This window comes from Mustela lutreola, chromosome 16 (assembly GCF_030435805.1).
Source record: "Mustela lutreola isolate mMusLut2 chromosome 16, mMusLut2.pri, whole genome shotgun sequence".
NCBI classification, from domain to species: Eukaryota; Metazoa; Chordata; class Mammalia; order Carnivora; family Mustelidae; genus Mustela; species Mustela lutreola.
This window is the reverse complement of record NC_081305.1, coordinates 27,073,624-27,096,135: the sequence shown is the minus strand read 5'-3', so window position 1 is coordinate 27,096,135 and position 22,512 is coordinate 27,073,624. Positions and strand designations below refer to the sequence as shown.

At 46.0% G+C, this 22,512-nt stretch overlaps 1 protein-coding gene across 5 annotated transcripts in view; it reads left to right on the top strand.

The window, feature by feature from the left end:
* Positions 1 to 21,469, top strand: part of NUP93 (nucleoporin 93) — a 109,629-nt gene extending 88,160 nt beyond the window's left edge. For 3 of the 5 annotated variants that reach the window (XM_059151916.1, XM_059151917.1, XM_059151919.1), the window contains 16 exons: positions 403 to 492; positions 2,023 to 2,162; positions 6,854 to 6,986; positions 8,433 to 8,590; positions 9,783 to 9,948; positions 10,217 to 10,310; positions 11,093 to 11,284; positions 11,860 to 11,986; positions 12,100 to 12,172; positions 12,461 to 12,505; positions 14,085 to 14,201; positions 14,982 to 15,100; positions 15,975 to 16,092; positions 16,537 to 16,620; positions 18,068 to 18,196; positions 21,204 to 21,469. In XM_059151916.1, coding sequence (XP_059007899.1) covers positions 403 to 492; positions 2,023 to 2,162; positions 6,854 to 6,986; positions 8,433 to 8,590; positions 9,783 to 9,948; positions 10,217 to 10,310; positions 11,093 to 11,284; positions 11,860 to 11,986; positions 12,100 to 12,172; positions 12,461 to 12,505; positions 14,085 to 14,201; positions 14,982 to 15,100; positions 15,975 to 16,092; positions 16,537 to 16,620; positions 18,068 to 18,196; positions 21,204 to 21,314 — 1,896 coding nt within the window. In that variant the 3' untranslated portion in view covers positions 21,315 to 21,469. Of the gene's footprint in view, positions 1 to 402; positions 493 to 2,022; positions 2,163 to 6,853; positions 6,987 to 8,432; positions 8,591 to 9,782; positions 9,949 to 10,216; positions 10,311 to 11,092; positions 11,285 to 11,859; positions 11,987 to 12,099; positions 12,173 to 12,460; positions 12,506 to 14,084; positions 14,202 to 14,981; positions 15,101 to 15,974; positions 16,093 to 16,536; positions 16,621 to 18,067; positions 18,321 to 21,203 lie in introns of all 5 variants that reach the window. The other 2 variants (XR_009348646.1, XM_059151918.1) reach the window with 2 other exon arrangements.
* Positions 21,470 to 22,512: the final 1,043 nt, after the last annotated feature.

The window sequence follows — 22,512 nt, the reverse complement described above, 5'->3', positions numbered from 1 at the left end:
CTTTGGCAGCAGCAGTGGAAGTCTTCCCAATATCTCATCTTCCCCTTTGGCCCTCACTTGCTGGGGCAGAGGGTCTGGTGGGCAGAGAGGCCCGGCATTGCCTGTGGTCCTCTTCTACCAAGACCACCCTCCTTCCACTCTTCAGCTCTTAGGAAGGCCAGAGTAGCAGCTCTGTTTGTTGTGTTGGTGCTGCCGCATGGATTTCCAAGGCATATCTGGGAAGCTGGCCAGAGGCCTAGCCCTCCAGGCAGAATGGATGGCTCAGCCATACTGAGGAAGGAAAGGTTGGCTGAAGCTTCTCATGATCTTTGTGCAGAAACCGGCTTCAGAACTGCCTCAAGGGGTTTTAAAAAGGAGAGGAGAAAATAGAAATTGTGCCATTTATTTTGCCTTTTATTTCAGATTTATATCTATAACGAGAAGATTGTAAATGGACACCTGCAGCCTAACCTGGTGGAACTCTGTGCTTCGGTGGCGGAGCTGGATGATAAGGTAGTGCCCGGAGCTAACCCAGGGAGAAATGCTGCTGTCAGCTGTTCAGATGGGATTAGCAGCTCGCTGATGGTGCAGAGCTGTGCTCAAGAGACGCCCTGCTCCGTGGAATAAAATGTTAACTGTCCTTCAGAGTTTTATTTTAAATAACTTTGGGTGGATTTTGATGATGATGCCACGTACATGTATTTTTAATGCATCTTTAGAAGGCCCAGCCGGGATCAATTAATGGTCACAGGAGATCTCCCTGAGCTGTATTGCTTTGAAGTCCAGTCAGGACTCAACTGTTCCCTCACCAGTTTTCCTCCTCAAACTACCAGACCGTTCTGCATGAGCCGAACTGTAAAGGTGATGTGGTTTTCACATCAGGGAGCCCCTTCAACGTTACTCAGGCGTGGTCTTTAGGTGCGTGCTTATAGGCCGCTGCTTCCCTTCCGCCCTGACTCCCCATCTTTATTGCTTATTCCTGTCCCCCAGTTCTAATCTGTGGCCAATTTTCTCCCCCTAGGGGGAAGAAAGTGGATGGATGGGTGGATGGGTAGGTGGCCAGGAGGAATGGGAAAAAGAGGGAAGGATAAAATGGAAGCAAATACTCATACACAGATGGGGAGCAGGAGAAAGATTATGGTCCTTAAAGATGCCTCTGATTTTTTTTTTTTTTTAGACAGTAAAATATAAAGCAGTGCAACTAAATCCAAAGAAAAAAGTTAAGAATCCATCTACCATCTCCACCTAGAAAGAGTCACATTTGGGTGGATTTTCTACAGTTTTGGTTTCTGTGGGAGACAGAACAGGATTTTCTCTCCTCCTTTGGAAAAAGTGTACACCTGCTTTTCTCCAGTCAGTGCTGTCTTCCAGGATTCTTAACTTTAGAATATTGCAGAGCATTTAGGGAATCCATTTTTAAGGAGAGATTTACAGCCAGGAGGATTCTGGGGAGAGGGAGTCCCATCTGTGTGGTGATAACATGGAGAGAATGGCGTTCCTGTCCTGGGAGGCTGGCACGGAGGCGTCTCTTGAAGGGAGTGGGTGGGAAGGAGGATGGGAGGCTGAGACACAAAGGTGGGGTCAGACCAGTGGCCCCTGGAGAGTCTCTGGGAGACAAAACCTGTATTATTTAGGTTAAACTCTGTATTTTAAGCCTTAAGAAACTCAAACAACCTTGTAAGGACTGAAATGCAGCTACTTCAGTTGATACTTCTAGGGCTTTGGACAGTCATACATGTATTCACCCTCTGTGAGGGATGACCCCCTGGAATTCAGTGTTGCTTTTACTGTTGTGCGGTCTTCATCCTGTAGATGGTTATGGTGGACCTGGCACAGTCAGTGCTCTGAAAGCCGGCTGGGGACAGGGGCGCGCGGCAGGGCTGAGGTGTGTCTTGCGTGCGAGCTTGAGCCTGTGGGCCTCAGATAGAAACTGGTAACCTCTCCCTTGCCCTGCCTTCTCTACCTCTGAGCTCAGAGCCGTGAAGAGCCAGGCTGCTTCTCCGGCCCTGCAGCATTGTCATGTGCAGTCTCTTTTACGTGCAGAACATCTCTGACCTGTGGACCATGGTGAAACAAATGACAGATGTGTTGTTGGTGCCGGCGAGTGATGCCCTGAAGAGCCGCAACAGCGTGGAGGTGCGCATGGAGTTTGTGAAGCAGGCCTTGGCATACCTCGAGCAGAGGTAAGGTGGCAGTGGGCGCGGTTGGCTTCACAGTCCCCACAAGTCAGCGCATTCTCAGGCCTTCCGCAGTCTCGGGCTGAGGGCTCCATAGCGAGAGCCAGTCCTGCTTTCAGAAGCACTGCTTTGCCAGCGCTGGGTCTGTAGTAGTATAAAATCATGGCCAGTGGGAGTGCTGTTAGACTTTTCATTTTCTCTTTCTCTGCTCTCTGGCCCTCAGTATGGAGACATCAGGATTATTAGGCCACAGCCTTAGGTCAGGATCCTATTCCCTAATGTTTTCTCTGAGCATTTTAAGTTTTACACCTGGCAGTATTACCACCTTCACGCCTTAGGAACAGTCCATGAACCTTTATTTTCCTTCTGGCTCTATTCCGTTAATCCCTATGCTTCTGGATCCTTCCCAGTTGCTAATGCCTGTGATTTGTGCCTGGGTCACTTTGCCACCTCTTCACTCACTGGAATTGGTCACCGAGGGGGTTGTGCCTGTGCTCTTGTACTCTAACTATTGTCCCCTTCACTGGTAGGGCCCGTGCCACTCCTTCCTCCCTGCAGACACTCCTTCCAGCTCTGAATTTGCCGGCAGGGGTTGTCATGAGTGTGCAACAGACCCTCTTTATTTCAGAGGCGGGCTGCTGGGCCCCTCTCTGCTCATTGGAAAAGAGAAAGCAGGGTTGAATACACTTGCTATATGGCGGCTCTTTCCAGTGAGCCTGTGTAGCTGCCAGTGCCCTTTAGCAATAAAGTAATCCTTGTTAGAAAGTCCCAGATTTCCTTGTCAATGAGCTGAGTTAGTTCAGAATTGGTACCACAGAGAATAGGTTTTTATACCGAATGCTGTAGTAATTATACAGTTGCTACCTGAGATGAACACCATCAGACATAAACTCACTAGCTTCCATTCCCTTGTTAAGAAAAATCCAGACCGGGGCGCCTGGGTGGCTCAGTGGGTTAAGCCGCTGCCTTCGGCTCAGGTCATGATCTCAGGGTCCTGGGATCGAGTCCCACGTCGGGCTCTCTGCTCAGCAGGGGGCCTGCTTCCTCCTCTCTCTCTCTGCCTGCCTCTCTGCCTACTTGTGATCTCTCTCTGTCAAATAAATAAATAAAATCTTTAAAAAAAAAAAAAAGAAAAATCCAGACCTCCAGATGTTTTTGTTTTGTTTTGTTTTTATTCTTTTTTGCGTTGGTACAAAAGTTTATAAAGTATTCTGTTAGGCTTTTGCTAAATGTTTGTAATGTAAATTTTGGTTATTGGTCTGCAGTCATAAAGATCCTAATGTATATTATAGTACTGCTACATGTAGCAAAAGAGTCCAAATTTCTTAGAATATATAAGAATCTTTAGGGTTGTTTGTTTTTTGTTGTTTATTTTTTAATGGGTATATGACTGCTTATGACCACTTTTTCTTTAGTAAATCTACTCCTTAACATTCATGCTTGACTTTACCAGAGGTATCGAGCATTCCTTGGTTTTGTGTCTGATAAGTCATCCCATTTCATTTATTACTCTTTTCACTTCACTTATTTAATTTTGTTTTTTATAATTATTTTTTCCCTTAATTCCTTTGGCAGCACTGGAGCTGCTTGCAAGTTTCCTGTCCACAATTATTGTAACCTTATGGTCCTTTCATTCTAGTGGCATCACTCCCTCAAGGCATGTTTTTTGTTTTTGTTTTTGTTTTTGTTTTCTTAAAGATTTTATTTATTTATTTGACAGAGATCACAAGCAGGCAGAGAAGCAGGCAGAGAGAGGAGGGGAGGCAGGCCTCCCGCAAGCAGGGAGCCAGATGCAGGGCTCGATCCCAGGACCCTGGGATCATGACCTGAGTGGAAGGCAGAGGCTTTAACCCACTGAGCCACGCAGGTGCTCCGAGGCATGTTTTTGGTTTTTTTTTTTTTTTAAGATTTTATTTATTTATTTGACAGAGAGAAATCACAAGTAGATGGAGAGGCAGGCAGAGAGAGAGAGAGGGAAGCAGGCTCCCTGCTGAGCAGAGAGCCCGATGCGGGACTCGATCCCAGGACCCCGAGATCATGACCTGAGCCGAAGGCAGTGGCTTAACCCACTGAGCCACCCAGGCTTTTTAAGAATTCATTGTTCTCTTTTGATAAAAGGACTATTTCAAGATGATCTTTTTTTTTTTTTTTTTTTTTTAAGAGAGTGTGAGTTTTGGGGGTGGTACAGAGGGGGAAAGAGAGAGTCCTAAGCATACTTCGTGTGGAGCCTGATGTGGGGCCTGATCCCACGACCCTGAGATCATGACCTGAGCTAAAATCAAGAGTCAGACTGAGCCACCCAGGTGCTCCAGTTATACTCACTTTTTAAAAGAATTTTTGCCAATGCAGATCTACTGACAGCATGGCAAAGTAGACCCAGTCCCAAATGATTTTTACATATAAGGCTTAAAATACTGAGAAAATACGGGTTGGTTGATCTGTTCCCTGCTGCATTCCAAATTTGAAACAGGAGGCTATATTTTTCTCAAGCCCTAAAGGAATTCAGACTGCTTCTTTAACTTAGGCCTTTATCAGCACATGGGTTGTCTTAATTTAAGTCAGAAGAGACTGTAGTGGGTATCCGTTTGTCCCAGCTGCCACAGGATTTGGTTCTCTAATCTCTTTTCCAGCCTCTGCTTTTAAATACTTCCAGTGATGGGGGAACCCACTACATTTGTTAAATTGAATTTTGTCTATTTTTCATTATAAGAATGCTACATGCTTATTATAGAAATTGAGGGAAATGCCAAAAGGCCTGCAGAAAGGGGAGAGGCCCCCTATACCACATCCAGAGGCTCCTGTACCTTTTCAATTTCCTTTTCCCCCGTTTTTGATATATGAATATTTTGTTTTATTTTCTTTTTATACTTATGAGCCAAATGTGTACAATACGTGGTTTTATGTAGTTTGCTTTTTTAATTCTTTGTCAGTATAATTTTTGGTAACTGTCAAATTCCATTGAGTCTTTTTTTGGGGGGGGGCGGTAATTGACATTTAGATGTTTCTCTTACTGTGTCTCTCTCACATACTCTCATTCTGTTATTTTACTTAATCCGGTATTGAATATCTTTGTGCATATGGAGCACCTGACTTTGAGTCAGTCTGTTTTGCTTTGGATAAGAAATATATTTAGAAAGTTCTTTATTATATTAACCCCACATTTGGGTATCTATAACTAGAACCATTTCATCTTAGTGTGGAAGCACTTTAAAGATGGTACAGATTTTAGGGATCTGCAGGGTTTAAAAATGCATGCTAGCAAATAAGCAAAGAGGGAATGATAGAAAATCATTGGCAACCATCAGTGTGATAATTGGTTCAGTAGGGGCAGCAAATGAAACTGAAATTATTGGGTAGAAGATTGTTGGTAAACAGAATATCCACATGACTCCTAAGTATTGCCCACAGGGTACTTACCAGTTTCAAAGAGAAAGGTACTTTTACAGCAGTGAAGTCTGGTGAATGACAATTTTAACCAAGTGATCAAACCGAATATTACCTGCCTCGTGGTGGGGCTCCGTGGTCAGTACCAGCATCTGCTGTGTGGGATTCTTGGCAAAAAAGTTGAATCTGAATCAGATCATGAGGAAATTGTCCAGCTTATAGGACATGCCACCAGACAGCTGGCCTGGATTCTTTTTAAAAGGTCAGTGTTGGGGCGCCTGGGTGGCTCAGTGGGTTAAGCCACTGCCTTCGGCTCAGGTCATGATCTCAGGGTCCTGGGATCGAGTCCCGCATCGGGCTCTCTGCTCAGCGGGGAGCCTGCTTCCTCCTCTCTCTGCCTGCCTCTCTGCATACTTGTGACCTCTCTCTGTCAAATAAATAAATAAAATCTTTAAAAAAAAAAAAAAAAAAAAAAAGGTCAGTGTTGTGAAAAGGGGTTGTAGGGTTGCCCTAGATTAAAGGAACTGGAAGTAGCAGGACAACTACGTGCCATGCATTTCCTCGCTTGAATCTTGGATGTGAGAGAGACAGACACACTATGAAGGACGTTACTGGGAAATTTGAGTGTGGGTTATATTTTAGATAATAATGTTGTATTACTCTTCGGTTTCTTGGTGTCATAATGGTGTTGAGGTTGGGTAGGGACATGTTCTCATTCTTTGGAGATATATGGTGCAGTGTTTACAGATGAGGTAGCCCCTTATTTCTGTATTTTTGCAGAAGGGTTTGTTTTGTTTTGTTTTTATGGATTTCAAATGGTTCGGAAAAAAAGTGGTATATATATGTGTGTGTGTGTATGTATATGTACATAATCTACTTAGAGAAAAAATGTGTACACAAATGTTCACAGTGCTGAATCTAGGTAAAGGGTATAGGAGCATTCATTGGGCTGTTCTTTTAATTTTTTGTAGGTTTGAAATTTTTCAAGATAAAAAATTTTAAAAGAATCCAACAAAACATTCAGCTGTGAGCGGAAGCAATCTGCATATTAGGCCTTAATGCATTGGAAGCCAACAGTTATGTTCCTCTAGGGACTCTTCTGAGTATCCACAGTGATGAGAAATCTTTACAATGGGTTGCTCCCCACTGAACAAATGATACAGTTTGCTTCACATGTGTGGTTTCCTCTTCTGTGTGAGGTTTGAAGTCCAGGCCCTGCCTGTGCAGTGCACAGTCTAATGGCATGGATGTAGCGGGTACACAGATATGTATATGTGTTTTCAACCTCTCTTTTTTCTTTTCAATTTTTCCAGTTATAAGAATTATACCCTTGTAACTGTCTTTGGAAACTTGCATCAGGCCCAGCTAGGCGGGGTGCCTGGGACTTACCAATTGGTTCGAAGTTTCTTGAACATCAAACTTCCGGCTCCCTTGCCTGGACTTCAGGTACTGGCATCTTTCTCCGTGTGTTGAGTTATACACCTGCAGCAGTCTCTCTCAGATAGGCATTTGCAGTTAAAATGAAGTGGACATGTGTAAACTGCTGTATGGCAAAGAGTATGGGGCTAGGAGGAAGGCTCAGGAGCCTTGGAAGGCTAGTATTAGGCTGGGTTTGGCTGCTCAACTCAGAGCGGGGGAAGGTACAGGTGGGGGGACGGGCAGGATGTCACTAGATTCTTGATGTATTGGGAAAGGAGGCCCCATAGGACTTACTGAAGACTTGGATGTGGGTGTGACCGACAGAGTCAGGGATGACTGTTGAGGTTGCTGGCTCAGACATCTGAAAGATTGGAGTTAGATATAGTTCCTAGAATATGACTGTTCAGCCCCTCCTAGTCCAGTTGGGGGAATTACATTTTTATACCATGTGCAAGGCACTAAACTGGAGCTTTGTACCAAGGGTGGTGGGATACAGAGGAGGCTATCTTTATAAAGGATATGGGGTTCGCAGTGCCCTCTAAGGATAGGGGTTTATCTGCCAGAGGTCTTGGAAAAGGGTATTTCAATTGGAGGAACAGCATGAACACATATGTGGAGGCAGGAAAGGGTATCTCACATCTCAGTCATGTGGCAGGGCTTGGCAAACATCTGGCCAGCAGGTGTAGGTCTGCAGTACCAGTGTAAAGAGCTCAAAGGGGTTTAGAAGTGACACAGTTGGATCCGGTTTTATAAAGAGTCCAGTGGGGGGAGTGGTTGAGGGACCGAGAAAGGAAATCTGAGACCCACCTGTCCGGAGGAGTTGGGGAGAAGTGGAGAGAAAAGTAATCACAGTCTGCCAAGATGATGACAAAACCTGTTTGAGGATAGATAAGCTCAAGTTCAGGGAGACTGGGAATGGGGTTGCCTTCTCAGCTCCCCAGTGCCTGCCTAATACTGTGTCCAGAACCAAAGTACTCAATCAGTGGATGAACTGAGGAATGATTCAGAGTGCCAGTATCCATCTGACTGGTCTCAGTAGTGAACATATTATAAACTCAAGTGCAATATTAATGGTCTCTTATTGCTCAGTAAACATCTTCAGCCCTTGCTCTGCAGGGGTTATAAGGATAAGTGTCTGTGAATTGTCACAGAACATGTCACCCAGATACTGGCTACTAGAATTCTATGCTGAACCCACAGGCTGGCTGTCAGTCACGTGGGGCACGTAATGCTCTTGAAGAAAAGCTCTACAGCCAGACTGCGTTTACCAGCTTACCTTGGACAGGTTACTTCATATCCCTTTGCCTCAGTTTCCTTGTTTGTAAAACAGGAAGGGAGGATGCTGTTAATGGTCCGCACCTAGCAGGGCTGTTTTGAAATTGAAATGACTTTAATGTGAGGAGAGGTGAGTGCATCAGAAAGCCGCCAGCTAGCTTCGTTTGCTTGTTTATTTGAGCATCTCTCCTCTTCTAGGATGGAGAGGTGGAAGGCCATCCTGTGTGGGCATTAATTTATTACTGCATGCGCTGTGGGGACCTGTTTGCCGCTTCACAGGTGGTTAACCGAGCCCAGCACCAGCTGGGAGAGTTTAAAACCTGGTTCCAGGAGTACATGAACAGCAAGGACAGAAGGTATGGTGAATAAGATGGTGCATCCAGAAGAAGCCATGTGGAGTCAGCAGGGCGGCCCCCACTGGCATCGCCCTTTGACCTGTGCATGACTCAGAATAAGCTCCTGCTTAGAAAAAAAAAATGAAGTTTAGAAAGCAAGTGGAGCTGTCTTGGGAATAGCAGTTGAGAACATTAAAAGAGCACCGTTCTGATACTGCTGTCTAGACTTACGTGTGTGTGTTGGGCGTTTCTCTGTACCAGTGGGAGGGACTGTGGTTGGGAGAGTGATTTGACCACTCTGTGGATCCCAGGCATTTCAAGCGTGCTTTATAAAATGAAACTGTTGTATTCCACTTCATTTAACATGTGGTGCTTTTCCAGTTGGCCCACTATGAAAATGTTGCCACATACTTTGTAGCTCGAAGGCTAGAATGAGAAGTTAGTAATTTTGAAATGTAATCACTGAAACTAAGCCAGGGGGTTATTTCTGTTTGTCTTTAGTTCTCTTCCATTAAGGAACTGCTAGGGATTAATTTTTCTCTGGGTTTTGTTAATGTAATTAGACTTTAGTTGTTACTCATTCAAATCCAATTTTAAATATACGTACATGTATCTGAAGGAGAAAATGGTGGTCACTCCATTTTCTCCTGTGGAATACTAGAGTTACTTTTCAAGTAGTTTTTTAGGTAGGGTGAATAATGCCATGTCCAGAGATCATCTTAAACCATAAGCCCCTGTCTTGCTTATAGTAGAGAACCCTAGTGCAGGGTTCATGGCTTAGGGTTTCCCTAGAAGAAGACCCTGAGACAAGGATTTGAGTGTAACTAGTTTATTTGGGAGGTGATCTGACATGTACAAGGGAGTGAAGAGGCCAGAGGGGAGCTAAGACAGGTAAGGGAAGGGCTCACTCATGTCTGTCACGGCTTGAGGACTGCTGCACAGTGGGCTGGAATATTAATTCCCCAGCATTTCTCACCTTTTCCTGAAGGTCTTGACTGGAGGAAGATGGTAGGTAGGCAAGGAGATGCAAGTGCTGGTAGCGGCATGGCGGGTCAAAATAGTGTGGTACCCAGGGGCTACAGTTGGGGACAGTGTCTGTGAAGGAAGCCTTCCTAGCTCTGTTACATGGTTGGGGCCTTGGGTGCTTTCAGATGCCCTTGAGGGTCTTTAGTGTTTATGTGGATCTATGTGTTCCTTGCCTTTGTGTCTTTAGGTTGTCTCCCGCCACGGAGAACAAGCTCCGACTGCATTACCGCAGGGCCCTCAGGAACAACACGGACCCCTACAAGCGGGCTGTGTACTGCATCATTGGCAGATGTGACATCACTGACAACCAGAGCGAAGTAGCTGATAAGACCGAGGACTACCTGTGGCTGAAGGCAGGCGCTGCTTCCCTTGCCTGAGCAGGGCATTCACCCCTTCCCTCTGCTCACGTTCTGCATGCAGCTCATACCTGCTTAATATGTGATGCCAGCAGGCTCCAGGGCTAGTAGACTTCCTGTCTCCTGACCCCGTTTTCTGTTGTCTGATTCCCCGTTAGTCACCACGGCCATTAGCACAGCCTTGAGCTGCCGAGCAGCCACAGCTCTGCACGCCTGGCTCAGGAAGTAATTTGTACCAATGTGTGTGTTTCTCTTGGGGGTTTAGTTGAACCAAGTGTGTTTCGATGACGATGGCACCAGCTCCCCACAAGACAGACTCACGCTTTCACAGTTCCAGAAACAGTTGTTGGAAGACTATGGTAAGATATCCTGAACAGAACCACCTTCTCTGTCTGGTCACCCTAAGGTCACAACTTAGCTTTCCTCTGGGAAGGTCCTTCATCTCTGAACTCTGGATCTTCAAAGCCTAACACAACAAAACAGTGATTGTTAAATTCAGGTAGAGGCCATGTGAGCTTTTAGCAGTGTATATAGTGTATAGCAGTATATACAGTGTTTAGCAGTGTATACAGTCACATACCGTAAGCTCTTCTCCCTAGTTCTTTGAACTGCCCCGGTAGAGCTTTGCTCGGGGACAGACACAGTGAGGACTTGGCTGTTACTTCCTTGTGGGTCTCGTAATGTCCGTATCTGAGCACAGATGAGGGGGAAGTAGCTCCCCTTCCTTACTGGGTAAGAATTTGGGGAAGAAAAGATCCCGACCTATGGTGAGCATTTGTTGAATTCCCACACCCGTGAATCTGAGTGAATGGAAGCCTCTTTGAAATCTTCCTTCCTCTCCTTGTTGAGTGACTCTTACCAGGGTTAAGGGGAGCAACAGCCTCTTTTATGTAGCATTTTAGGGCCTGTACTCTCTTGCTCTCCCGCCTAGTGCAGGTGGTCTGGGTTTTACAGCATGACCCTACTTGACAGTTGTGTTGTGAAGGCTGGAGAAGGTTGTGGAGCCAGGTCGTGGTTCCCACGGCAGTCCACAGTCCACTGTGTCTGCCAGGGCCCCTTCATCCCTCCAGCAAGGGCTTCTGCTGGGATCGGGGCTGCTGATTGTCTGACTCCTGAGTCCGCTTTGTCTCCTGGCCCGCAGGCGAGTCCCACTTCACGGTGAACCAGCAGCCCTTCCTCTACTTCCAAGTCCTCTTCCTGACGGCACAGTTCGAAGCTGCCATTGCTTTCCTCTTCCGCATGGAGCGGCTGCGCTGCCATGCTGTCCACGTGGCACTGGTGCTCTTCGAGCTGAAGCTGCTTCTAAAATCCTCAGGACAGAGTGCTCAGCTCCGTGAGTATTTGTCCGCAATGGCATCACCCTAACATACCCCGCATCAGGCGGCAGCAGACACGTAACTGCAGCCGGCAGGGATCTGGGCCAACAGTCTGAATCCTTCTGGAACATTGTAGACAGCACTGTACAGAGTGCCAGCCCTGTGGCCAGTCAGGCTCTCTGTTCAATGGGAGTGGAAGACACAGTCCCTAGAGTCGGGAGTCATGTTCCCGTTACGGCCCTAACTGGACACCCCAGCAGCCCCCTTCTGTGAATGACTGCCTGGGTGGGAGGGGAGAGTCAGAAGAGAGGCAGGAGAAAAATGTGGATGAATGCCTGCAGATTTCTTAGTGGTGCAGCACAATCGCCCCAGAGCACACACCATAACCAGAAACCAGTGTTCTAGCAATTTACTGTAAAATGTCATTTCCCACACTCTGTGGAAAGAAATGGAGTGCAGCTCCATGAAGCTTATTGGCAAGTGTTGGCCAGGCTGCAGGACTAGATGCTGCTGGGGGTTTGGATTCCTGTAGCCCCTGCCTTCTGGGTCATAGTGGCAGTGGGTGTGACCGTGTCTGTCCCCCATGGTGCAGTCAGCCACGAGCCCGGCGACCCTCCCTGCGTCCGGCGGCTGAACTTTGTGAGGCTGCTTATGCTCTACACCCGCAAGTTTGAGTCTACAGACCCGAGGGAGGCACTCCAGTACTTCTACTTCCTCAGGTAAAACTTGATTTTGACCATTTACTTGAGCTGGTTTTGGTTTCTGGCATCCTGAGGACTATCAGAAGCCTCAAGGCCATGCCAGGAACCACGTTGCTTTTGTCTCCTTCCAGGGACGAGAAAGATAGTCAAGGAGAAAACATGTTTTTGCGCTGCGTGAGTGAGCTTGTGATAGAAAGTCGAGAGGTAGGTCAGTCCCTCTTCTCTCCCACCCACAATTTGCAGTGCACATGCGCATGCTACTGTGTGGTCCCCACAGCATGGCTGTGTTGGATATGGTCGGGGGGGGGGTTCCATTCTCTTGGGTTTCTTGGTTTCTGATAATGAAAATACTGATTCAATCTCACTGCGTCCTGGTTTATGTAAAACTCTTCCTACCTCCCCTCTTTTCTTCCCCCTCCTACATCTCCAGAGAATTGGGGCTTATGCATATATTCTTTCCCAGTAAATTGAGTAAACTTTTTGTCTCCACAGTTCGATATGATCCTTGGGAAACTAGAGAATGATGGAAGTAGAAAGGTGGGTTAAATGCACCCGTAGTGATATGTTAATTGGCAGTTAGGGTTGTATAATTGTCAAAAGAATGTAGTTAGACTTCAGGACTCAATATGCAAATCTGAATGAAATTACTTAGTTTAAAAAACGAAGAATGAAAATCACGGGCTACAAATAATGCCCTTGATTTTAACACACATTTGTATTTCTCTGTAAAATATATAAATTGATGATGAGGTAGCTTTTTGTCATTAGTAATCTTTACACCCAATGGAGGGCTTGAACTCACAACCTAGAGATCAAGAATCACACACCTTTCTGATGAGCCAGCCAGGTGCTCTGATTAGATGGCTTTTTTAAGTCCCAAGGACTCATTTGTTCATACCTGCCATTTTTTGAGCCGAGAAGACCACATTTCTGCCATTCTTGGCTCAGAAGATATGCAAGGAAAGAAATTGTTTAGTGCACCTCCTGTCCCCAGATAGCAAAGTTAGCAATGTGCTTGACCTCTCTCAGAAGGTGGTTGTGAGGGCTCAGAACTTCACACAGACCCCAGAGATACAGCTGTGCCTGTGAGCCTTAGTGATTCCCTGCACCGAGTCACACGCTTGGGGAGGCCTAGAGGAGGGGCAGAGGCCTGGGTGTCAGAAACCAGTCCTCATCCGCCTCGGACATTCTCCCTGTGGCCCTGGGGAGACACCGGCCTCTCTCAGAGACTCACTTTCCTCACTGGTAAAAATGGGTGGCTTGGACCCAGCAATCTCAGGATGATCTCACAGGGCTCACACTCTCCAGCTCAGAAGAAAGGCCAGTGACCGTGCCGGTGACAATGGCCATGCTTCTTGAGCAGTGACATTTGCCAGGCACTGTGCTGAACGCTGCACAGGTGTTTTCTGATTTAGCCACCATGATGATAATCCAACAAGGTGCTTTTCAAGTGAGGAAATGGAGGCGAAAGAGGCTCATTTTCTTGAGATCACACAGCTGGTAGGAAGGGGAACTGGAATTTGACCCCAGAGCCCATGCTCTTCACTCTTCTTCTGTGCTGCCTCCCTGGTAGAAGGAGAGGCCACCCTAGCTCTTCTGTGCTTCCTAAGGCCTCTTACATGCTCCTGACCATTGGCTGCTGGTGATTGTGGATGGCGATCTTTTTAAAAAATATCCTGACACCCCTTGCCATATATTTTTTCAGCGCTGAGTTTCTTGCCATCTGTCTTAGAAAGGAAATCCAAAATCTTTCCGATATTTTATGTGAGTCTCCTGATTTTTCCACCTAGTGCCTACTCATCAGCAAATGTAAGATCATTGGCTATTTCACCTACCCTCTGGATCATTTTGGACAATTAACAAGCACAGATGTCTTATTGCAGGCTCCTCTGTGCTGCCTGTGAGTCTCCTGCTCCATGTGTCCTTTCCTTGGTTCCTTTCATGTGTTTAATAGGATCTTACATCTTCCAGAAAGCCAGAGTCTAGCTGATGACATATATGCATTGCCCAGGGCGAGCATTTTCAGTAAAAGTAGTTTTCAGATTCCAGCTGCTTCTCTGTGTCTAAAATAACAGCTCTGTGCTCCTGTCCTCCTCCCCTCCATTTGTCTTGTCAGCCTGGAGTCATAGATAAGTTTACTAGTGACACAAAGCCTATTATCAACAAAGTTGCTTCCGTGGCAGAAAATAAAGGACTTTTTGAAGAAGCAGCAAAGCTCTATGACCTTGCCAAGGTAAAATGTGCCCTTTTCCTTCTCCTTACTTAATAGATTTGTCAGCCTTTTGGCATTAAATGCACAAACGTTTTGACGATGCACTGCTGTACCATACCACTGTCCTGCTGAGGCATTGTCTCCTAGTGCTTAGGCAGCTAGTGATCTGGTCAGGGTGAAATTCCCATTTTACAGAATTATTTCTGCCCATAAGGTATTTCTGGCCAAACAGGAGTAACATATTGCAAGGATATCCTGCAGGCTGTGAGCTCTAGTCTCATTTGGCAGCAGAATAAACGTCCATCACATTTCGATGGTGAAACTTTGGGTGAAAATGCCTTCCTGCTTACCCTTCTGGTAGCCACAGACATGCTGGTGAACACTGTGTGTTAAGGAAGGAAATGACAGCTGAGGCGTTTTGAGAGAACTAGAATAAGTATTTCGACATTAAGAACATATGGTGACTGCTGATCATTGTGTGGCCTAAAAAAAGATTATGTTCTTTTTTTTTTTTGTAAACTGAGAAAAGTAGGCCAAAAGAAGGTTTATAATTCATTTTCTTAAATTTAAAGATGTTTTGATTGGGTTCTAATTAAGATGTAGAAAAATATACAAACATTAAGTGTACAGCTTGGCGAATTTTCCGTGGGTATATATCTGTAACCGTCATCCAGAATAAGATACAGAACCGTTTTTATCCATCATATCAGAAAGTTCCTTCTTCAGGTTATTTTGTTTTTCCTTTTCTCTTTTACTGATGATTTAACCGATTCCTTCTTTAATTTTAAAACAATTGGACAGAATGCTGACAAGGTGCTGGAGCTGATGAACAAGCTACTCAGCCCCGTCGTGCCCCAGATTAGCGCACCACAGTCCAACAAGGAGAGGCTGAAGAACATGGCACTCTCCATTGCGGAACGGTAAGGCTGAGAGCTGGCTCTGAGGCTCTGTGGGGGCCCAGTGACAGTGCCCACCAAATGCACCCTCAGTTCTACTAGTCACATCAAGTAGTCTCCCAGAGACTTTCCATCCCTCCAGGACTGTTGAGAATTCTGTTTTCCCACTATCAGACTTTCAGAGTTTTGCCGGAAAGCAGGTATGAAAGCACATCTCAACATTCTAATCCTGCACTAAGTGTTTAATTCTAGGCATTGTACTCCTCTATTGCCTGTTAACAGCCGTCTCTAAGACATTCTGGGACAAAGCTAGCGATGGCTCGATAGGGAATTCTTAAAGGTGGTAGTGGCCAGTGTTTAAGAAGGTACCTTCCTTCCTTGGTGTGGCCAGTGTTTAAGAAGGTACCTTCCTTCCTTGGTGAGATAACTGGATTATCGGACTTGAACTGATGGAACTCCCAGGCTGAGGTAACAGTCATTACTTTTTGTGCCCTCTACAGATACTCCTGATAAAGTGTCCCAGAGAAAATTGGGTTGGAGATGCTTTCCTGGGGGAGCACGGAAGAACACTCCTTATCAAACAATTCATTTAATAAACAGCCCCTCAGTGGTAGCTGCTGGGCTTTTGGCCCATCAGAACCTCTCATCCTTTCTGGAGATTTGGATGCTTGAGGTGGGGGCTGAGGCCAGAGAAGTGTGCTTCATGCAGAATATTTATAGATGGATTCTTTGCAAATCCACTGTCAACTTCTTGGCCATTTGAAAAGAAACACTACTTTCTACTCCTTAATTCACCTCATCTAGAGATTTCAATAGATTTTGACACTTTTCAAATGCTGTTCTAAAGTTAGAAGTTGCGCAGAAATTCATAATTACCCCTGTCCCTTTTGTCTTTCAGGTATAGGGCTCAGGGAATCAGTGCAAATAAATTTGTGGACTCCACATTCTATCTTCTGTTGGACTTGATCACCTTTTTTGATGAGTATCACAGTGGTCATATCGACAGAGCCTTTGATGTAAGTTTCAAGAGGGGTGTTTGAAGTACAGGTTAATATTTGCCCTGGAAATTCAAAACACTTCATGGGATTCATTTAAAACAAAGGAAATGTTACCACATTCTTTGCCTGTTAAGCAAAGAAGACAAGCATGATCCTAGGAATTGGAAGGGAATTTTTGTGTTGCTCTTTTTTCTTCCTCTTTTCTCCCTTATTCCTTTCCCCATTAGTCTGAAAACAGAGGCTTCTGAAAGTAACTTGAAATCTCTGAATTTTGTAATTGCCTCAGAAAATGAGATTAGGAATTAAGTTAGCAAATTAGAATCAAAGCCTTTGTGTGGTGGGGAAGCAGCATTTTCTACTAAGAAGCCCTTTATAACATGTTTGCTGCTGACTGTGTTTAAGGAGATGAAATGACTGTGATGGTTGTATCATAAGCGGTTGGTGGCGTTTTGTTTTAAACAGATAATTGATCGTTTGAAGCTGGTGCCCCTGAATCAGGAAAGTGTGGAAGAGAGAGTGGCTGCTTTCAGAAATTTCAGTGATGAAGTGAGTCATTTTCTTCCTGCATTATGGATTTTTTTTCCTCCATTTCTGCTGAAAGCTTTTGTTTTAATATAGCTGATAATGGTAAGAGTCCTTGTAACCACCTAGACTGACTTTTCAAAGGCAAGTCCAATTTCAGATATCCTGGGTTGGTTTTTCTGTGAATTCACCTGTCTCCATCAGATTATTGTCCAAATTTCTGACTCAGAAAACCCAGTCGCTTTAGTGATTAGACATTCTCGGGGGAACAGATTTCTGGTTGGTCCTGTGAGGTTTGTTTTAATTCCATATTACTGACTTGTTCTAGAGGGTGTCTTGGTGCTGAACTCTGACCTTCTTTAAATAGTTCCCTTGAGTGTCTGACACATGCTCCATGATGTACTTCCTTCCTTCCCTGCTCTGAACTGTTTTGTTTTGAGAAGCAGAGCAGTGACCGTGGACTCAGTTATCATGAGCACATGACACCCAGAGCCACTGTCCCTCTGAAGGGTTTCCAGCACGTTGCCATCATCTAGCTCAAGAGTACTCAGTTGGGCTGCACACTGGATTACCAGGAGAGCTTTAAAAAAAAATCTTCATACCCAGACCCTACCCCCAGAAATTGTGGTTTCTCTGATCCGGACTGGCCTCTCCATGCAGCTGGGATAAAACTCTTCTGTAGAACCATGGACACTCAGGGCAACTGCCTGGTTCTGGGGTGTCATGAATAGTGTTTCCATTTAAAGCTGTTACTCCCTAAGCAAATACCTTTTGTGAAAGCATATTTCTGTTTCAGAAGAAAAAGGGAGGCCAGCTTCTGCCCATTTTGCCAGCTGTGGTGCTCCCAGTTTAGGTCTTACCCCTTTCCCACCTGCCCTTCATACCTGCTGTCAGTTCCGCCCCAGACCCTTGCCCTTTTGTTACTTGCCTTCCCCCAGGATGGATCGTTCACTGCACTGGGGACTGAAGCGGTACACCTCCTAGGCACTGCCTTTGTAGGCACTCCCAAGGACTCTGCTAGGGCTGTGCACCTGAGATGGAAACGTTCTGGCAGGTGTAAGATAGTAGGGAGTGGTGGGGACTAGAGAACTAATGTGTGCCTCCCTACCTACTGACATTGAAATCCAGACTGCTTTTGGTAATCACTCTTCTGGCCAGTCCAAGTGTACATGGTGGTCAGATCATGTCAGCATGCATTTGGCTCCTGCCTTCACTTAGGAGAGGTGGCATAAAGAAAGGAGCAGAAGAGTGACCCACCTCACCAGAGCAGCCTTGCCTGAGTTTCACACTTGACATTTCAGTGCCTTTCGCTACTTTTTGGTGACTCTGTAGTTCTCTACCTGGCAGCTATGGAAAGTGGTGTGCCCAGGCCTGCCTGAAGTGTGTCCCTCTCCCCCAACACACACACACTTTTTCTTGTCCCCAAGACTTGGTTCTTTTTCCTTTACTTTATGTGTTTTTCTCTGTGCAGATCAGGCACAACCTCTCAGAAGTACTTCTTGCCACCATGAACATCTTATTCACACAATTTAAGAGGCTCAAGGGGACAAGTCCATCCTCGGCATCCAGGCCCCAGCGAGTCATCGAGGACCGTGATTCTGTAAGATCCCAGCATGGATCAGAACCATCGCTGAGAACCACCTTTCTGGTCTGCCGTCCATAGCACCTCATGAGACGCTTGCTCCTGATCCCAGATGCTCCTTTTCCTTACACTTAGCAGCTGGGTAAACCCTTTGTCAGGAGTCTCTCTGAAGAAATTGAACATTAATGGGATTGCTGCTCTTAAGCTTTTTTTTTTTGGGGGGGGGGGGTAAAGCGGGTTTGGGGGGGGGCAGGTGTCTGCCAATATCACTCTTTTTTTTTGAAGAGCACACATGTAAGCCATGGTTGAGGGGGGTGACCTTGGGCAGAGGGAGAGAGAGAATCTTTTTTTCTTTTTTCTTTTTAAGATTTTATTTGTTTATTTGACAGAAATCACAAGTAGGCAGAGAGGCAGGCAGAGAGAGATGGGGGCCGGAAGCAAGCTCCCTGCTGAGCAGAGAGCCAGACTTGGGGCTCGGTCCCAGGATCATGACCCGAGCCGAAGGCAGAGGCTTTAACCCATTGAGCCACCCAGGCGCCCCAAGAGAGAGAATCTTAAGCAGATTCTGTGTTCATCGTAGAGCCCAATGCAGGGCTCCATCTCATGACACTGAGATTAGGACCTGAGCCGAAATCAACCGACTGAGCCACCCAAGTGCTCCATGCAAATATCACCTTTTAAAAAAGCAAACAGAATACTAGTTTGTAGTGATTCCATAGGAATGTCCTATGCATTTTAAAATAGGAAGGTTATTTTATGAGTCTTAGCACTTTCCCCAGAACTATAAGTACTTTGGCCAGCCAACACACGAATTTGATACAAACCCTTGTTTCTGTTCTCCTCTGAGCCTTACAGTGACCTCAGAGAGGTCTCAATGGTAGCAATTGTTAATCCCCATTTTACAGCTGAGGGAACTGAGGCCCAGAGTCAGGAAGCAGTTTGCTTTTGTGGTCCCCTCAGGGGGAGGTGAAGGAGCCGTATCTGTAAGTGTCCCTTTCCACTGCCTGAGGGTCAAGCCAAGTCCAGGTAGAGGCCTGGAACTCATGGTATGTGTTGTCCGGTTGATTTGATGAAAAGAAAAAGGTGTTTGACTCAATTAGCAGTCCCTTTCCCTTGACTTCCCCATCTAGTCTTCTACCTCCAAGGGTGTCTGGGCTCTCAGCTGTGACTCCACAGGCACTGTCGTCACTGTACTGCCGTCTAGTGAGTGAGGGCGGAACTTTGCACCTTCAGCAGCGTGGAGAACGGTGCTTGGAGTGGTCCGCTGGTGGTAGGCCCATCCATGCGTGCCCTGAGGCAGCCGCCAGTCTGCCATCCCCCCTTGGCAGGCAGGATCCTGAAGCACATTGACAGTAAATGTCAGGAGGTCCTCATGAAATAAGTGGGCTCACCGTGCCTGGACCTTGGCAGGCAAGTGTTGGAAGTGGTGGGCGTTTCTGGTGCTCTGTGTGCTGCCCACAGGCCAGAGGAGGGCTTTGCTGCAGAGTAGAGCCGTGGCCTAGCAGGCCTTTGTCCCATATTTGAAAGGAACTGTTTCAAGACCAGCTGAACTCACATTCTGTGTGTCTTAATCTCTCTTTTTTAGGCACTTAGTCTTTTAAGTATCGCGAATAAAGCCATTCTGTCTTCCTCTCACCCGTTACTCCTTTTTTATGAGGGATAGGGATGAGTAGGGTCAAGAAGAGACTTTTGTGTAAAAGCTGCCCAAGGAGTGGCTTCCTGACTTACTGTGAAGTGCTGCTTGGTAAGGGGATGAGCCCCTTTGCTGAACACCTGTAAAGTTTATGTAAAGTCACTCCAAATCAGGCATGAAAGCTCATACACTTTTATACACTGTTACTTACTTACTTACTTACTTACTTATTTATTTTTAAGATTTCATTTATTTATTTGACAGACAGAGATCACAAGTAGGCAGAGAGAAGGAAACAGGCTCCCTGCTGAGCAGAGAGCCTGATGCAGGGCTCGATCTCAGAGCCTGATGCAGGGCTCGATCCCAGGACCGTGAGATCATGACCTGAGCTGAAGGCAGAGGCTTTAGCTCACTGAGCCACCCAGGCGCCCCCTTTTATACACTTTTAAAGAAAATCTGATGGGTACTCTTCATCATAAAGTAAATATTTCTTTTGGTTTGGATATTAACTAAGACATATCCTTGTTGTCAGTTTATTTCACGTTATCAGGCAAAAACACCTTGGCTTTCAATTTTTCTTCTTATGTGATCTTTAGGAAGCCTAGTAAGTGACCCTTGGGTTTTCCTTAAAAGTCTTGTTAATGGTCTAAAAGGTGTTTGTAGACTCTCCCTTTCTACTCCAGATACGGTCTCCTTTTTTGCTGCTATAAGCATGGAACATGTCTCAACAGGAGACAACCTGAAGCTGTTCTTCTAAGTTTCTTTATTCCAGAGATAGTGTTTTATCATTTGCAAATCAGAGTGAAAGTTATCCCCTTTTGTTTTGTCTTGTTTTTTTTTTGTTACTGGAATGACTTGAATTAAAATCTTTTTCCCTCCTGGAACATCTAAGAATCTCATGAATATTATTGCCCAGCATAAGGGCCCAGCACTTATGTCAGGAGAGAGCAAATGAGAGGAGTGAAAGGAAAGAAAAGGGAAGAAGCAGGAGAGAAAGAGAACTGGAATGGGACTGGATACTTCTGTGGGGGCCTGAAAACCTCAGATTGGAGGCAGGTAGGCAGAAACCAGCCAGGAGAGAGTGAGAGACGCAGAGCAGTAAAGCGGGCCGTCTGAAGCTCAGAGCTGTGTCCAGAGACAGTCGCACGTGGCAGGCGAGACAGCTTGCCTGGCAACCACATCTGTCTTTTACTTAGTAGAAGGGCTTGGGGACTGGGGCCCCAGCGGACAACCTTTGCTTCCTCTACACCGTGCGGGCTGTGTGACAGTTGAGGGTAAATCTGGCCCTGACACCAAGGGGTAGAACATGGAAGACCATGGTGGTTGCTCCCCAGGTAGTGCCCCGACTTGGAAGTTCATTAGTACTCTTCTCTTCTTTTCCCTTTCTCTCAGCAACTCCGAAGCCAAGCCCGAGCCCTGATCACCTTTGCTGGGATGATACCCTACCGGACGTCTGGAGACACCAATGCAAGGCTGGTGCAGATGGAGGTCCTCATGAATTAAGTGCCATGCTTTGAGGGGCTTCTGGGACTGCACGCTGTCAGTACCTCAGGCGCACGGGCCCACTGGGGTGAAGTTTCTGGTTTTGTTTCTGTTGTGTTTTGTTTTGTTTTGTATTATGTATTTTTGTCAGCACTAATAAATTTCTTTGATTTGTATTTCTTTTCACATTCTTTTATTTTCATTGTTTTGTTTTGTTTTGTTTTTACTTTGACATTTTTTTAAAACTTTTTATTTGTGTGGGTGGAAATGTCTTCACTAGTGCTTGGGCCAGAGAATGATAGGCTTATATAGGCATCTGTGATTTGGTTAAAGTTGACCTTAAATGATTAAAAATTCACCCAAAATGCGCAAGGAAATGAAGCCTTTGGGAGTTGCTTTTGTTTAGACCCAGTATTCCATATGGCAGGGTCACGGTTCATTTTTTACGTTTTCATTTGTGAAAGCCACCATCAGCCTTGGGCAAGTTAGGATCCGTGTGAACTAACAAGCTCCATGCCCCCGTCTTCTCTTGGGTGTGCCTTGGGGTCCAGGGGGGCTAAGACCATCCTCCAAATCATCTGCTCTGATTCCAGGATTAATTAGTTTGCTGTTCTGTAGAAATCCCACTGGAGATGGAAACAGACATAGGAAAACCACTTTTCTAAAGAGGAGCATCACAGGTATTTCAGCTAGAGTGTGAGGAAGGGCAGACCTCGGAGCTTCTCCCTCCGCAGCTGCCCTGCTGAGGCGCCTGCGCGGGCCTGTGCACTCCCCTCTTCCAGAAGACTTCTCACAGAGCTCGGTTTTCCCTTCTCTGGCGGTCGGTTTCTCTACTTGGACAGCCCATCCTTCCCACTTTCTCACTCAGGAGGGCCACCGGCCAGGTGAGCTCATAGGTTGCTTTCTGAATACGGATGTACAGAATCCGGCCACTGTTGGGCGTCAGTACTGAGGGTGCCTGGTCCCTGAGCAGAGGTTGTCCCCCATCATGGGCTCTATTTCTCCCGCCACCAGTCCTGAACCGCGTACTGAACTAGAGAGAAGGATGACTGTTCCTGTATGGGCCAGGCGAGCTGCAGGAAATCAGGCAGCGGTCAGCTGAGCTGGTTTTACCAACTGTTCCTGAGGCCGGCACTCTCAGGACGATATTAAGATCCCAGAGTCTCCAAAGGTGCTTTTCCACCTGGAGAGAAGTTTCTCTCTCATCACGGGCCATGGA